This window comes from Lithobates pipiens, unplaced genomic scaffold, assembly GCF_037356315.1.
Source record: "Lithobates pipiens isolate NorthernLeopardFrog02 unplaced genomic scaffold, aLitPip1_a1.2 Scaffold_22, whole genome shotgun sequence".
In the NCBI taxonomy this organism is placed as follows: domain Eukaryota; kingdom Metazoa; phylum Chordata; class Amphibia; order Anura; family Ranidae; genus Lithobates; species Lithobates pipiens.
The window spans coordinates 240,968,836-240,986,718 of record NW_027507784.1 but is presented as its reverse complement, the minus strand read 5'-3'; the positions used below and the strand labels follow the sequence as shown (position 1 = coordinate 240,986,718).

Sequence of the window (17,883 nt, the reverse complement as noted above, 5' to 3'; positions counted from 1 at the left end):
GATACATCCCTATTTCATTTACATGCCTAAATCACTCTGACCTTTTGTGAGTAGCCATATGGCCGTATGTTTTTTTTATTTTAATAACTACTTTCTTTTATGCTGCACTTAGTCTAACACAATTTCTCCCTGTTCTTTGTGTTTTCGAATTCTTTAGAGAGCCCTGCTTCTCCTCTCAAGACTGTTGCTGCCGACGGTGCTTCCCCTATATTATAAATGTTTATGGCTATTGACATTTTAAAATACTCATACACAAATAGAGATTATACAGTGTCTGATTCTTTGCGCCATCTGATCCCAAATATCTCTCTATTTTCAGGATCCTGCTGTTTTTGCAGCTAGGAGTGGATCAGAAACTTGCATTAAGCACTATTAAGGAGCAGGTAGCGGTTTTGGCTTATTGACGCTCTTTCAGAAAGTAGTCTTTTTAGTGGCTATTACATCTGCCAGGAGGCTTTCTGAGCTGGTGGCCTTGTCTTGCAAGTCTCCCTACTTGATCCTTCACAAGAATAAGACAGTGCTTTATTTTTCATTTCTTCCAAAGGTTGTTTCGACCTTTCATCTAAATGAGGACATTGCTTCCGTCCGTATGTCCTCAGCCGTCACACCCCAAAGAGGTTGCTTTGCATTCCTTGGATGTGGTCCGGGCTCTGCGGGTGTATGTCTGCTATGCCTCCTTTCCAGAGCTCGAACACGCTGTTTGTATTGGATGGTCCGAAGAAGGGCCTGGCCGTCTTTTCTTCCATAATTTTTTGTTTCAGGCTTATGCCTTGAGGGGGCGGGCATCCCCCTTTCCTGTCATGGCACATTTGACCAGGGCATTGGTGCCTCCTGGGCTTTTCGACATCAAGCGTCCATTAACCAGGTGTATAAGGCAGCGACCTGGTCGTCTGTTCACACTAGGTTGATGTGAGCATATCTTCGCATGCTTGCTTCGGCCGCAAGGTTTTGCAGGTGGCTGTTTAAGGTTACAACTCCTCCATTGAGGAGTTCTGGTTGTTATGGGTGGAGTTATCTTGTTCCCACCCCTAGTTTTTGACACTGCTTGGGGATATCCCCAAGGTCAAGTTGAAAGGTGTTGTGTCCGTCAATGAACGAAAGAGATGATGGGATTTTTGGACTCGCTGTAAAATCCTTCTCTCTGTTTCATTGACGGACACAGCACCCACCCCTCCTATTTCTGTTAGTACTGCTTTTTGAAGAACTGAGCTGCTGGAAGCAGACTGAAGGGTTATAGCCAGTAGGACCTGTGCAGTTTAGCATTTTTTCTTTTTTTGTTTTCTTCTTTTTAAATGTGCTTCTTCACCAGGGGCATCTGCCTCCAGGCAGTCACGACGTCCTCCACTGTGAGAATTCAAGCGGTAAACCTCAGGGTCAGTGCCAAGGTCAAGAGGACCTGGGGGAGGTAACCCACAAAACAAAATACTAAAGCCTTATGAAGGTAGAAAATCTTAATTTTCAGTTTCAAGCTCTGCCTTTTTGGTCTAGCTACTCCACCTCAAGTGTTTACAAAGGTCCTGGCTCCTCCTTTAGCCAGGGTAATGGCTCAAGGTATAACAATACTAGCCTAGTTAGATCTTCTTCTCTTCATAGATGAATTCGGTAGCCCGCTTAAGCCAAACTTTGGTCACTGCAGTTGGCTACCTGGAATACCTAGGTTGGATTCTCATACTAGAGAAATCCTGCTTAAATCAACCAAGGAGATTGCAGTACTTGGGACTGATCAGCTCCCCCCCATTCCATAAGGCAACTGATGTTACTCAAGTCAAAGAAGAATCCTTCTATTCGGCTTTGCCTGAATTTGTTGGGCAAAACGGTGGTTTCTTCAAGGCCTTTATGCGCAGTTTCATTTAATACTGCTGCAAAACAGTATGTCAGCTGGGTACAAGAAGGCCCAAGCTTTGGGCTTCTTAATGTGTTTATCCCCCAATGTGCATCAGAGCCCTAATTGGTGGTTGAGATCCAAGAATATTCAAAAAGAGGAATCCTTTCTACCAGTTTCCTGGAAGTTGGTAACAGACACCAGCCTTCTGGGCTGAGGAGCAGTCATTGAAGAAGCATCTGTCCTAAGGAAATGGTCCAAATCAGTGATGACCTTGTCCATCAATATTCTAAAGATTCGGGCAGTAAGCCTGGTCCTCGTGGCCTGGATGCTCAAACTGCAGAGTTGTCCTATCGGGATCCAATCTGACAGTGTCACAGCTGTGGCTTTTATCATTCAGCAAGGGGGCATGAGAAGTCCTGTGGCCCAGGAAGAGGTGAATCATATTCTATCTTGGCAGAAACATTCCTTACCTATTTACAAGTCTCATCCCAGGAATAGGATTTGACAGGCGGACTACTTGAGTCACCAAAAATTGTTCTTGGGAGAAGGGTCCTTAAACCCCGACATGTTTCTGTTGATATACCAGAAGATGGCAAGTTCCAGATGTGGTACTTTGTGTCGTCAGTTTTTTTATTTTTTTTTATTTTTTTCCCCCTGATCTATGCGTTCCCTCCTGTTCTGCTGCTTCTGCGCTTTCTTCGCAGGATCAAGCAAGAAGTGAAGGAGGTTATTCTTGTGGCCCAGGAGATCTTGGTTTGCCGAGATTGTAAATGTGGCGGTGGTGGACACTTGGACCTTACCACTATGGCCAAACCTTCTCTCGTGAGGTCCGGTATTCCATCCTACCTTACAAACGTGAAATTTAGCAGTCTGGCTGTTGACCCCCATATTCTGAAAGTTCATGGGTGATTAGCCTCAGTAGTTTTACTTTGGTAAATGCTAGGAAGCCCACCTCCAGAGTCAACTATCTGGAAGGCATATGTCTCCTGGTATAAATCCAGGGGTTGGCACCCCAGGACGTGTGTGTGTGTGTGTGTGTGTGTGTGTGTGTGTGTGTGTGTGTGTGTGTGTGTGTGTGTGTGTGTGTGTGTGTGTGTGTGTGTGTGTGTGTGTGTGTGTGTGTGTGTGTGTGTGTGTGTGTGTGTGTGTGTGTGTGTGTGTGTCTTTCTATCTCCGTTTTTTTTATTTTATTTTTATTTTTTTCGTACTGAAGGTAGTATTGGGTTTTCATTTAAACCAGGATATTGTGTCTTTATTTTTATTTTCCCCCAGAATTTTCTGTGGAAGAAGGGTCACTACATTTTTCTTGATGTGGTGAGAGCAATCGGAGTCTATTTAAAGTGACCGCTCAGATTTGTAAACAAAGGTTTTTGTTTGTGTTGCCAGATGGCAGCATCAAAATCTGTTTCCAGATGGATTCGTCAAGTGATTGTTCAAACTTAGGTTTTTTTAGAGGAAAGTTCCTCCTTTTTCATATTAAAGCGCACTCCACCAGGGCTGTTGGTGCTTCTTGGGCAGTGCATCACCAAGCCTCCATGGCTTAAATCTGCATGGCCGCAACTTGGTCTTCAGTCCATACATTTACAGGATTCTATCAAGTATAAAGACATGAGGACATAGCCTTTGGGTGCAGTGTACTGCAGGTTGCAGTGTAAGTGCTCTAGTCTTTTGGTGCCCTAATTTTGTTGTTTTCCTCCCTTCAGTTGGCATTGCTATGGGACATCCCACATAGTAACTACTATGGCTCTGTGATGTACAATAAAATAGGATTTTTATAACGGCTTGCCTGTAAAATCCTTTTCTTTGAAGTACATCACGGGACACAGAGGTCCCTCTCTTCTTGAGATACATGTGTATTGCTTTCCTACAAAACTGAGATACTACCACTCCTTGTCTTAGGATGTGCCAGTGTCCATCACCTGAAGATGGCTTCTAACCCACATAGTAACTACTATGGCTCTGTGTCCCATGATGTACTTTGAAAAAAGAAAACTATTTTACAGGCAAGCTGTTCACAAATAATAGGATTTTTTTTTATTTTATTTTTTTAACTCACGAACTGAGTTGTGTTTGGGATAGCAGCATCTGCAAATTGAGTTTTCACCGTATTACAGCGTGTGTAGGGGGTGGGGGTTATTTTTTAGCACCAGATTTCTCTTTTGTAACAATGCATGCTAGCCAAATTGATTTTCTTATGTAATGCAGACTGTTTACCTGAAGTAGGGATAAGCCTGAAAATTACACTTTTTTTCTAGGCCAGAGAACCGTTTCAGATACTCCTTGCCACACAGCTGACGTACACAGAGGTGAGGATGCACATGCCCTTAATATCGAGGTGGTTATGAGTCATGTCACAAACATCCCCTCGCCTTTTTGGTGTTTGCCAGTTTTAGGCTGGGTTCACACCGCTGCGGGGGGAGAACCGGATGTGATTCGCACAGCAAATCACATCCGATCTCCGTAGCGCTGCGAGTTCAGCCATACAGATAGTATGGCTGAACTCGCAGCGGCCCCGCAGCAAACTCGCACGGGACCCTTTTTTGGGTCCGCAACGGAATCGGATCGCATGGGGGTTCACACCATGCGATCCGATTCCTGTGCGAGTCGGCAGATCGCACTGCAATATGCAGACGGATCTGGGGGTGTCATTAACATAACATTGACACCCCCAGCCGTCCGCATAGGGCAGTGTGAACTGCCGGCGGGAGTAATGCGATGCGGGAAAACGCCGCGGATTTGCGGCGTTCCCGCATCGCAGCAATGTGAACCTGGCCTTAGACAGGTAATCTGCCCACAGCTCCTTGGCACAGGAATGACAGCTGGCTTTGAGTTGCGACCCCCAACCTGTTTGCATTACTAAGCTTTATACCTAGTTGAAGCAAGTCAGTCAGTAGTGGTAGGTGTTTTGTGATTTTAACTTTTCTAATTCTTCTTCTTTTTTTTTTTTTTTTATTTTTTTTTTTTAGAACACTTACAAGAACAGTAGACCTGCAATGGAACTAAAGGACGTTCCAACCCCTCCGGCAAACCCACTTCAACCTTGCACAAATTCCTTTCCACTTTCCAAAATCCAACCTCCTTCTGTAAAACAAATCCAGCTTCAAACCGGCCCTAAAGTAAGCTGTTGTGCACTTTGTTCTAATGGCACATCTTCCACACCTGGTGTTAATTTCAGTGGGAGTGGGTGCATTCGGTCTAATCCTATCCTGGAGAAAACTGCTGCAGGCACAGTTACTTGCCAGATAGCCCCTGGGCTGCCTTTTCCTTCTGAAAGTCCTTTCAAGAAAGTTGCTGCTACAGGCAGTTACAGCAGCCACCCCCTCAGCTGTTCGAATGTGTGTATGGAAAAGCGCTTGTCTCCCTGCCAGTTTCACACTTCTCACCCAGTTTCCTGTTTCACCAATGTTCAATTTAATCAGCTTCATAATGATTTCCATAAGTTTCACGTTCCTAATCTAGGCAATTCTTCTGGATATTACCCTTGCTCAGACTTCACTAATGGGGCTACACAACGTTTAAAGGAACATCTTGCACAGTCTGAAATCTTATCACATTTTTGCACGGGTTCTCTTCATCTAAACTCTGCACCACCTGTGTTTCTCAAAAGTTCTTCCTTCTGTCAGTCCTGCTTGGAAAAGGTTTGTTCATTCTTTCACTTTAGTGTGTGTGTGTGTATGTGTTGTTGTTGTGTTTTTTTTTTTTTTTTTTATGTAAGATTTTTTAAGGCATGAGGGTTGTACCACCAATTTTTTTTTTTTTTTTTTTTTTCAGTCTTCTCTAATATCTTAAAAAAAAAATTTTCCCAATTTTTTGTAGAGCAAGTGGAGAATCGTAACCCCTGTCAATTTTTTTTTTTTTTTGCCATCTGTGCCTCATTTAGGAGATTTCTCTTTTGCTTTCTGTTCCATAGCTAAAACAGGAAATGCATGCAAATTAAGTAAATCCCTTGGGGACCCCTCAGTACCAGACCATTGGAAGATTTCCCCTCTTATTTTTCTGGAGACAGCCCAAAATTTAGGGTTTTTTCCATTTTGTTTTATAATGGCTAACGGGGCAAATCAAGAGTGAATCTTCCTGCGGCACAGAGTAATAAAAACAGGTTTTCTATCGCCTTTCTAATGTGAAGGTATAAAGTGGCCGTTAAGGTTGTAGAATACAGAATGTGTTTGTTTTCTGTAAGATAAATGCAACTTATTGGAAGAAAATCTATGGTCAAATCATTCACTTTCATTATTCTGCATTATAATGGCACTACAAACTGGTTATGTAAAATTCCAATTTAAGTTTACTTGAAAAATCTCCTTTCAGGTTGAGTGCTGTCTGGCCATATCTTTACACAGCTTCCTGGATTCCCTGTATGCTTTTGCAGCTTCTCCACTGCCAATTACTTTAAATTTCTATGGACTACCTATACCATGGTACCTTGTTGCCTGGAAGCTGTGATTACTGTACAGACAGGCTGTGCCCCCTGAAACTTTCTCTCAGCAACTCTATAGTTCAGAAGGCAGACCCTCTGATTTCTGTGACACAGCAGTACCTATCCTCATATGTGGGGATCCTAACAAGGTAGGTTTATTAACTTAAAAGAAGAAAGGATCACTGCTTAGGTTTTAAAAAAAATAAAAATACAAGCCGCCAGTACTATGTGCAATTTCAAATGATGGTGGAAAAAGTGCAGCGCTTTAAAGTGGTTGTAAACCCTTATAACACACTTTGACCTACAGGTAAGCCTAGATTAAGGCTTACCTGTAGGTCCAAGAAATATCTCCTAAACCTACACGGTTTAGGAGATATTTGCCGAAAGATGGCCACCGCTGTTTATGGCGCATGCGCCGTTGACCGCAGCAAGCTCAGTGCGCCTGCGCGCCGCGGTCAACGGCGATATGCCGCGAGTGGCGGCTCCCGTGCGCATGCGCGGGAGTGACTTCATCGCAGCTTCGCCGAATGACAGCTGCAGAGCAGCGAGACCCACCGAGAAGATGGATGCGGCGGACTACAGGGGACAGCGGTGACTTCGCTGGCTCCTGTGTCAGGTAAGTGACACAATGGACTACTATGCGATGCATAGTAGTCCATTATGCTTTACCTTTGCAGGGAATGAAAGAGGAAGTAAACTCATCAGGGTTTACTTCCTCTTTAAAAAGCAAACCCGAACAGAAATTAACCACTTCATTACAGGGCAGTTTTACTCCCTTCCTACCCAGACCAATTTTCAACTTTCAGCGCTATCGCACTTTGAAGGGCAATTGCGCGGACATGCAATACTGTACCCAAACTGAATTTTTATCATTTTATCATCGTTCATACAAATAGAGCTTTCTTTTGGTGGTATTGAATCGCCACTGGGCTTTTCTTTTTTGCTAAATAAACCTTAAAAATACTGAATAATTTTGAAGATGGAAAAACGCATTTTTCTTCTGTTTTAAAATTTTGTCTATTTAATAAATTTAGGCCAATTCTTTGGTGCAAATAGCCTAAATCAGTGTATTTAGTATCTAGAAAAGTTACACCCCAAACTATGGTGTATATCTGAAAATTGAGCAGCCCTGATGATGTACTGACACACTATCTCCTTTCATGAGGCCCTAAAATGCCACAACCAAATATGCCCCAAATGACCCCTTTTTTGGAGAATAGACAGTCCAAGGTATTCAGCAAGAGGCATGGCGCGTTATTTTTGTAGTTGTAATTTTTTGTCGCAGTTATTTGGAAAATTAAGGGATATGTCTATGTATGTGTGTCTATATCTATATCTTTCTTTCGCCAGTGCAGTTCAGCGTCATATACAGCTGTGCTCATAATTTTACAAAACCTGGCAGAGTTTGCTTTCTTGGCTGTTTTTCAGAGAATCTAAAAGATAACAAAACTGTTCTTAACCACTTGCTTACTGGGCACTTAAACACCCTTCTGCCCAGACCAATTTTCAGCTTTCGGTGCTCTCACACTTTGAATGACAATTACTCAGTCATGCAACACTGTACCCAAATGAATTTTTTGTCCTTTTTTTTCCCACAAATAGAGCTTTCTTTTGCTGGTATTTGATCACCTCTGGGGTTTTTATATTTTGCGATATAAATGAAAAAAGACCGAAAATTTAGAAAAAAAAATGCATATTTCTTAGTTTCTGTGACAGAATTATGCAAATTATTAATTTTTCTTCATAAATTTTGGCCACAATTTATACTGCTACATATCTTTGGTAAAAATAACCCAAATTAGTGGATATTATTTGGTCTTTGTGAAAGTTAGAGAGTCTACAAGCTGTGGTGCGAATCGCACAAAATTGATCACATCTGATGTACTGGTGGCCTATCTCGCTTCTTGTGACCCGAACAAGTCAGGAAAGTACAAATACCCCCCCAAATGACCCCTTTTTGGAAAGTAGACATTCCAAGGTATTTCGTAAGAGGCATAGTGAGCTTTTTGATGTCATTTTTTTTCCCACAATTATTTGCAAAATTAACATTTTTCCATTTTTTTTTTCTCCACAAAATTGTCATTGTAATAGGTTATTTCTCTCACATGGCATGTGTATACCACAAATGACACTCCCCAAAAAATTCTGCTACTCCTCCTGAGTATTACAATACCACATGTGTGGGACTTTTTCACAGCCTGGCCACATAGAGAGGCCCAACATGCAGGTAGCGCCATCATGTGTTCTAGGAACATAAATTACACATCTAACTTGTTGACTATTACTTTTGAAGCACCAGGACAATGACACGTGACACTGATGACAGATGGCACTAATATGTGGCACTGATGACAGATGGCATTGATAAGTGGTATTGATGACACGTGACACTGACAACAGATGACAAATGGCACTGATACGTGGCACTGACGACAGATGGCACTATGTGGCACTGACGACAGATGGCACTATGTGGCACTGACGACAGATGGCACTATGTGGCACTGACGACAGATGGCACTATGTGGCACTGACGACGGGTGACACTTATTTTTTTTTTTTTTTTTATCAAATCAAAGCCTAACGGCTGCCGCTGTAGCCTTTCATCTCTCCCCTCTCACACTCTGTCTGTGTGAGGAGGGAGAGCGGCGCTGAGAGATGATCTTATATGTTTACATATGAGATCATCTCCCATTGGACACGCCGATCGCGCTGTAAACGGCCGCTGTGATTGGCTGTTTACAGCCATTTGTGTTTGCCTGTCCCCGGGGGACACGCCGATCACAGAACTTCCGCGATGCGCGCCCGTGCGGATTGCGGAAGTAAACATTAGGACATCCAGGGACGGCCTCCCGGACGAAAGCGCCTGCTCTACGGCCGTCATTCGGCTATAGGGCGGGAGCGAGGTGGTTAAACTCATAGTTGGTGTTTGGCTGAAGCCATTTATTATCAATCAACTGTATTTAATCTTTTTAAATCGTCGCAACAAACTACTCTGATGTACCCTGGTGATTTTGGCCTGATAACATGCACACAAGATGACACAAAGGGGTTTAAATGGCTATCAAAGGTAACCTATGATCCGTTTGCTTGTAATTCGTGTGTGTCAAAGGTTAATAAGTTTCTGGACTCCTGACAGACCCTTTGTATTTTCCATTTGCTGCTGCTCTGACTTTCCTGGATTCTGAGTAAAGGGGAAAGCAATAGAATTGTCAAAGGATTTGTGGGAAAAGGTAGTTGAACTGCATGAAACAGGAAAGGGATATAAAAAAAAAAAGGAATTGAGAATGCCAATCAGCAGTGTTCAAACTCTAATCAAGAATTGGAAAATGAGGTGTCCTGTTGAAACTAAACCACGGTCAGGTAGACCAACTAACATTTCAGCCACAACTGCCAGGAAAATTGTTCAGGGTGCAAAGAAAAACCCACAAATAACTTCAGGCGAAATACAGAACATGTAGTGTGGCTGTTTCAAGATGAACGATAAGGAGGCACTTGACGAAAGATGGGTTGCATGGTCGAGTCGCCATAAAAAGCCATTACTATGCAAATGGCACAAAGTATCCCACTTGAGTGATGAGACCAAAATTTTATCTTGTTGGCCACAACCATAAACTCTACATTTGGAGAGGAAGTCAACAAGGCCTATGATGAAAGGTACACCATTCCTACTGTGACACACGGAAGCGTATCACTGTTTTGGGGATGTGTGAGCTATAAAGCACAGGAAATTTTGTCAAAATTAATGGCAAGATGAATGCAGTATGTCATCAAAAAATACTGGAGGAACATGTGCATTTGTCAGCCAGGAAGCTGCGCATGGGATGTACTTGGACATTCCAGCATGACAACGATCAAAAACACAAGGCCAAGTCGACCTGTCATTGGCTACAGCAGAATAAAGTGAAGGTTCTGGAGTGGCCATCCCGGTCTCCTGACCTCTATCATTGAGCTCCTCAGGGGAGAACTCAAACGTGTAGTCCATGCAAGGCAGACACTGAGAATTTACAGGAACTGGTGGCTTTTTGCCAAGAAGAATGAGCAGCTTTACCACCTGAGAAAATAAAGAGCCTCATCTACAAATGCCACAAAAGACTTCAAGCTGTCATTGATTTTAAAGTGGGCAATACACAGTATTAAGAACTGGGTTATGTAAATTTTTTTTTTTTTTTTTTTTTTTTTTTTTTTTTTTTTGATCAGGGTCATGATTTTAAAGGGTAAACACAGTTGATAATTTTGGCTTCGGCCAAACACTGAGTGAAAGAAAAGCTGTGTTGTCATTCATTTTTTTTTTCCTGAAAAATGGCCCAGAAATCATAAATATCTGAGTATGTAAACTTATGAGCACAACTGGTGTGGTGTTAATCAGGGACACTTGTGACAGTACTTCCCCCCCCCCCCCCCCCATTTTTGTTTTTAACACTGACCAGAGCAATATAATGCTACCATACTAACATTGTACTACTCTGGGTAAGTGATTGGAAATTGCATTGCTTTAAAGTGGTTGTATAGTCATTTTGGGGACTTTTACCTACAGAAAAGCCTATAATAAGGCTTACCTGTAGGTAAAAAAAAAAAAAAAAAATCTACTAAAGCTGTATGGTTTAGGAGATATTCTCCTCGCAATGCGCACAGGGGATTCCCAGCTGGAAGCCCGGCAGACGCCGGACCCTGCCAGGAAGAAAAATCTCGGGCGCGCATGCGCGGGAGTGACTTTATCGTGGCTTCGGCCACTCACAGCGCCAGAGCCGCAATACCCGGAAGAAACGCTGACGGAACATGTTTGCTACCTCGTGGATCGGGCCAGATGTCGGGGCCTCATTCTAAGTTAAGTATTTCATGAGCTAGTATGCTGTGCATACTAGCTCATTATGCCTTTTCCTTTGCAGGTGGGGGAAAAAAAACACAACAGCGGGTTTATAACCGCTTTAAGCAAACATTTTACTGAAAAACTGATTCAGTTTGTTGTGATGAACTGTGATTGGCCAAAGCTAATCGCATGGTTCAGATGGGCTGTGATTTGCCATGTCGGTACTATGTAATCACATTGACCAATCGCAGCCAGCAACACCAGTGTACACAATAGTTGTCATTAAAGGAAATGGTACCAGCAGTGAGCTGGTATACTGATCAGTCGTTGGTGGACACAACCGGTCAAATTGCGCAGCCCTTTGCTTTGCACTTTAAAATGACATCATATGAGAACGTTAAAGCCACTGCCCAGCTGTCCATCTGCTGTAGGTTGGATGGAAAGTTAACAAGCATGCTAATCGTCTTGAAGCCGAGTGCCACCCAAAAGTGGATTTTCCATTTTTAAGGATTCCTAATCCCCTGACATGCCACATTTGTCAGTGAGCAGGTACATGGTTTAGACAGTTAACCAGCTCCCACTTCCGCTGAGAGCACCACAAGCAGAAGTTCTAGTCTCCCCCCTCCCTCGCTGCAATCTGGGACAGATCCCAGAAGATTGCCTGGCCATTCTGGGTGAGACTAGTGCATGTGCAGTGCGCACCTGGTTAGAAAGCCGCAAGCTGTCACAGCCGCCGAGAGGGAGAGAAGCGAGACTTGGGGCAGCCACATCAGTGGATTGTGGAAAGTGTGTGACTTTTTTTTTTGAATGAACCCAAACGGCTGAAACGCTTTACATCAAAAAAATGCGCAAAGTTTTTAAACAATGTCAACATTATCCATAAACAAAAAAAGATATTGTGCTCATAATTCAGTTTCAGAATAATATCTGAAAGCTCCACTCCCCTGTGACCGTGGATAAGCCAAAGAAAACATCCAACAATCCATGGCCACATCGTGTGCCACACAGGATCCTTTCTGGGATGTATTTGACCACTATGAGATAAATGGTCAGACTGCACATGTGGAGTTAAGTCCTATCAATCTCAGAAGTGCAAACTTCAATGCATTCGTGGAAATATTCTCAGGTTCCATGGTATAAAGAGAAACTCTCAGGGCAATAATAGTTAAAACCAACAAACTTATTTCAAGTGCACACTCAAATGTGAAACCGTGAAACTCAGCAGTGCTGAATTACATTAATCCAATCATTAAGACCATGCGCCCCATCTCCCTTCCAGGGGAACATGCAAAATGAGGTCACATCTGATAGCCAGGTGTAACCAAGGAGTGCATATTACTCAGTGTTTTTATATCTGTAGCAGCTGTGGTGGGCTGTTTTTTGCACAGCATGTCTGAAACCATGACCAGTGTCTGAGCAGATTTAATTTTGACAATCTGCTCATGTCCAAAACTTCAATCTGCAGTTCAACACTGATCTACAGAATGAGCTATTAATCTCAAAAATGCAAAGATGGGTTTTTCACTTTTCAAGTGATTTAAATTGCTATACAGTAATAGAAATCTGCCACTAATATTTGCCTTAATGACATGTCAAAATCATTACTGGCACTGCTGTATTTTTTATTTATTTTTTTCCTCTAGGCCAAATGGGTTCAATGTTTATCTCCTTAGTCAAGGGGTCTAAATTGACCATTTATATGAATACATATGCATCTGGAAGGTCTAACATTTGGCATAAAGTAGAGCCAGGGGATAGAAGGTTTGGGGTTGTTTAAATAGTCTCCTATATGCTGCAGCATATATCTGATGCTGCAGTTGTTCCCTATTGGCTCTAAGTCTGAGAACTGGGTGAGCTTGACCACTGCTCAGTTTTCAGTCGGCTCTGAGCAGAGGGGAGTGACAAGTAGTCGCTACTCTCTGCCTCTCCAGTGCTGTGCGTTGGTCATACTTAAGTGCTATAGAGTACAGTGAAATAAGTTGATATGAAATGGGAAAGATTATAGCCCAGCGTTCTCACACCAAAGAAAATGCTTGTGCAAGGAGCGTAGAGGGGAAAGCTATTAACGGACCAATTATGCCTCTGAAATAGCTACAGCCCTCAGTGCTTTTGATTGGTGGGACAATGCATACACCTGGTGCTTTATGGGAGACTGGTCTAGAGACCATTTACCAAAAAAAAAAAAAAAAAAAAAAGTAAGCAGTTTCTTATTGCACACTGTGCCAGCTGAAACCACCATCATGCAAATGATTGGAAAAGCTTTCGACTAACAGTGGTCAATGTCGTAAGCATTTTTTTGGCACAAAGAGCTTAGACTGGGTTCTCGCACATCAGAGTTCTTGCAGTAAAAAATTGCTTCCTAAAATCACATCAGTATGAACTGGTTCACACCAATAAGGACTTAAAGAGGAAGTAAACCCTGATGGGTTTACTTCCTTTCATTCCCTGCAAAGGCAAAGCATAATGGACTACTATGCATCACATAGTAGCCCATTATGTGTCACTTACCTGACACAGGAGCCAGCGAAGTCACCGCTGTCCCCTGTAGTCCGACTCATCCATCTTTTCGGTGGGGTCTCGCCACAATGACATCACTCCCGCGCATGCGCACGGGAGCCGACACGCGTGGCAGCTCCGTTGTTGAAAATGCCGCGCCCAGTGTGCCTTCACGCCGCTGTCTACGGCGCATGCGCCGTAGACAGCGGTGCCTGTCTTCGGGCAAATATCTCCTAAACCGTATAGGTTTAGGAGATATTTCTTGGACCTACAGGTAAGCCTTAATCTAGGCTTACCTGTAGGTCAAAGTGGTTTGTAAGGGCTTACAACCACCTTAAAACAAATTTTTGGTGTAAGACCAACACTGCCTATCCTTATGAACCCTCTAGCACACCGCTTCCATTGCCAACATAAAGCATGCTGTTGGCTGCTTCCCTACGAACAGGCCCTGGATGGCTTGTAATGATGTATTTTCTCTTATATTCACCGACTGACACAGCTCCTCTCTGTAACTAAATGGGTTTTATAGCCTGCCATTAGGAGAACTAGGCAAAATTGTTACACAATACACAGAACTTTCAGTCTTGCCCCATGGGGGCGGACCCTGTACTATCAACCCTCCCCACTGTTCCCAGCAGATGCAGTTTTTTTTGCCTAGTAAGAATGACCTAGGAACCCTGCGGGCCCTCTCGGTCCATGTTTTTGCTACTGGTTTGCTGCTTTTTGCGCAAGATAGAAGATCCCAGGATCTTTCATCAACTGCCGGCTGGGTGACAGGCGGGTAATGATTATCCTTGTAGTCTCCCCAGTCCAGCCATCGAGCGTAAGCAGGCTGCAGCTAATGCTCGGCAGGTCACGACATGACTCTGCTCCAGAGGTGGTCGGTGAGCTTCAATGCTCCGGGGTATACATATGACTGGGCTACTGCTGTCTGGATCACAGTATACCGAGCCAGCAACTACCCTGTAACTGCGCAGGAGTAAGTCTGTGATGGAATCCCTCCCAGCTCTTCAGGACTGGTAAGTACGCCTCTCCCTGCTTCGGTGGGGTGAGCAGCTGGGCATTCCCTGGGGGGTCCATTCGGGCTTACCTCACCTCCCTATCTTTTCTCTCCCAAGTCCCTATCTCCCTTCCTGCCCCCCTCCGAGGGGGGTGGCTGCATGCGCTGCGGGCTGTGTGTGTGGGTTCGCTGGTTTCTCACCTGTGGGGGCTCTATGTGGCTGGCGTTGGTCCTGGTCCCGGTCTGGGGGGGGGGGGGGGTCCCAGAAGGGTCTATGGAGGTCGTTCTTGCTGTAGGCAGGCAGCACTGTTCTAGGTTGATTCTGTCACTGCATGGTGCTGTCCGGCAGCCATCTTTGATGTGGGAAAGCCTGTATTCCCCTTGTGAGCTTCAGCAGCCATCTTCTTTAGGATCTCCTGTTAATTACATTGGCGGCCATTTTCTTGAAGCCTGAGCACTCTTTTCGCCGCAGTTCTGGACACCCTGATGGCGGTCCTTCACTTTTGTTGCTAAGATAGAGGCGGCGCGTGGAAGGAAAGGTGCACGTAAGAGCTCTGATGCAGACTCGGGCCCTGCTGCGGCTGGTGACCCCTGCTCTGACATATCAGACTAGGCTTACCAGGACCATTCGGACAGTGAGGATGATTCCCCGCGGGGTCTGGGCGTGACAAAGCGCTTGTTGGAGCACTTATCACAGCTGTACGTAATACCCTGAAGATAGAGGAGCCAGCGGATCCCTCTGCTAATGTACCGGTCCCTTTTGGGTCCCACAAGCCAGCACGTTCACCTAAGGTGTTCCCGTACTTGACTTATTTTGACATCTACAGGGAATGGGGTCACCCGCAACTGACCTTTTTGGTCCCCAAAAATTTGGCGGTGTGTTTTCCCCTTTGAGGAAAGCCTTCTCAAAAAGTGGTCGGCTCCTCCGGTTGTGAACCCCCCAGTATCCAGGTTAAATAAAGTAACCACGATCCCAGTTGAGGGGACTCGTGCATTCAAGGATCCCGCAGATAGGAAGGCTGAGGCGGTGGCTCGTTCCTTGTTGACGGTTGTGGGGTCAGCCGTGCGACCTGTACTGGCATCCGCACTGGTGTCGCAGACCCTGACTGAGTGGGCAAAACTTTTGCACCGCGAATTGGTAGAACAGAACGCCTCCCCTGTCTGTGTGAAGCTAGCAGACCAACTAGTGCAATGCCTCAAGTACGTTTGTGACGCGGCCCTGGATACTCTCCCTCTGTTATCCAAGGCTTCAGTGTCAGCTGTGGTGCTGAGGCGCCTAATTTGGCTAAAATGCTGGTCTGTGGACCAGGCATCCAAGAAAGCCCTGATGAATCTTCCCTTCCTTGGCGAGCGGTTCTTTGGAGCCTCGTTAGATGACATTATTTAAAATGCCACTGGTGGTAAGAGTACACCTCTCCCTCGGGCCAGGAAGGCTAAGGAGCCTCGTCGCAGGCAAGGGCCCTCTTTTTCTGCTCACAAGCGGCTTTTTCATCTGCCAGGTGCTTTGACAAAATGCCCCCAGCCCAACAGGACGCCCACGGACGGTCAGAAGCGTCCCTGGAACCGCAAGCCTGCAACAAAGTGTGCTACCGCATGAAGCTTTGCCCCCACCCACTGATCGGGTGGGGGGGTCGTCTTTGGGAGTTTACAGCCTGGTGGACCTCCCGGTTATCCGACCAATGGTTCTGCAATCTAATTTCCCCAGGCTACAAGATAGTTTCTTGGCCGCCAAACAGATTCTTCCCCTCCAGCGAACCGGGGACACTGGTATGCTGGGAGGCCCTGTTAGGGGCGGTTAGGGACTTGCTGAATCGGGGGGGGATTGTACCGGTTCCGGAATCGGAACTCTTCCAGGGGTTCTACTCAAATCTGTTTGGATGTACCCCATCCTTCTTGGGAACCACAATCTTGGACTTAAAAGCCCTCAATCACTTTGTAAAGGTGCAGAGGTTCAGAATGGAATTGGTTCGCTCAGTAGTCGCTGCACTCGATCAAGGGGACTTCTGGCATCCTTGGACATCCAGGATGCTTACCTGCACATACCCATTTGCCTTCAGTGTCAAAAATGTCTGCGTTTGGCAGTAGGGGAAGCCCACTACCAGTTTGTGGCTCTTCCTTTTGGCCTGGCATCAGCCCCCCCGGGTGTTTCCCAAGGTACTGGCTCCAGTATTGACATTGCTGAGGCAGTGCGGGATTGCGATCGTGGGTTAACTAGATGATCTCCTCCCTGAGAGCATCTTCCGCCTCAGAACTAGAGGAGGATGTGACGATCACCATGCAGACCCTGCAAGAATTAGGGTGGCTTTTGAACCGAGAAGTCGGTTGTACCAGCTCAGCGTCTGGAGTACCTGGGTTTACCATTGGACTCCAGGGAAGCGAGGGTTTTTCTCCCCTCGGACAAATAGCTGACTCTCAGGTCTGTGATCAAGCTAATGATGAAGCGCAAGTGGTCGTCGCTCCGCTTTTGCATGCGAGTGCTGGCACTCATGGTGGCCTCGTTCGAGGCAGTACCTTATGCCCAGTTCCACACGAGTCCTGCACAAGGATATTTTGACAAAATGGGACAAATCTTTGTTGTCCCTGGATCAGCAGATCCTGGTGAGCCAACCAGTCAGGGATTCCCTGATCTGGGGGTTGAGGTCCCCGGTGATTCAGTCCGGAAAATCGTTTCTTCCTCTGAACTTGGACGGTGATCACTACGGACGCCAGTCTGTCCGGCTGGGGTGGAGTGATGAGGATTCAGTCTGCTCAGGGCCTCTGGTTGACGGATGAATCCAGGTTGCCAATCAATCTGCTCGAATTGAGAGCGATCAGGCTATTCCCCCACACGTGGTCGACGGGTCTTCAAGGGCCTCCGACCAGGATTCAGTCAGACAACGCCACGGCTGTGGCATCCATAAATCGCCAAGGGGGAACAAGAAGCTCGGGAGGTCGCTCACAAGCTTCGGTGGGCAGAGCTACCGGTTCTAGCCCTGTCAGCCATTTACTTCCCGGGGGTGGAAAATTGGCAGGAGGACTGAGTCGACAGATGCTGGACCCAGGAGGATGGGCATTGCATCTGGAGATATTCCAGCTGCTGTGCCTGAAATGGGGCACGCCAGATGTGGATCTCTTGGCCTTCCCGTCTAAATCGGAAGGTGTCGAGATTCGTGTCCAGGACGAGAAATCCGTGGGCAGATGCATCAGACACACTGGTGGCTCCGTGGGATCAGTACCAGCTGATCTATGCCTTTCCTCCACTAAAACTGTTGCCACGTCTACTTCGCAGAGTGGAAGCCGAGGGGATTCCAGTAATCCTGGTTGCCCCAGATTGGCCTCAGCCGCCCTGGTACGCA

General features: G+C 45.5%; 1 protein-coding gene across 6 annotated transcripts in view; it reads left to right on the top strand.

The window, feature by feature from the left end:
- The window catches only part of MARF1 (meiosis regulator and mRNA stability factor 1), a 502,817-nt gene that overhangs the window by 56,490 nt on the left and 428,444 nt on the right, over positions 1–17,883 (top strand). For 4 of the 6 annotated variants that reach the window (XM_077448919.1, XM_077448920.1, XM_077448917.1 and 1 more), the window contains 2 exons: positions 4,081–4,131; positions 4,792–5,463. In XM_077448919.1, coding sequence (XP_077305045.1) covers positions 4,081–4,131; positions 4,792–5,463 — 723 coding nt within the window. The remainder of the gene's footprint in view (positions 1–4,080; positions 4,132–4,791; positions 5,464–17,883) is intronic. The other 2 variants (XM_077448922.1, XM_077448921.1) reach the window with 2 other exon arrangements.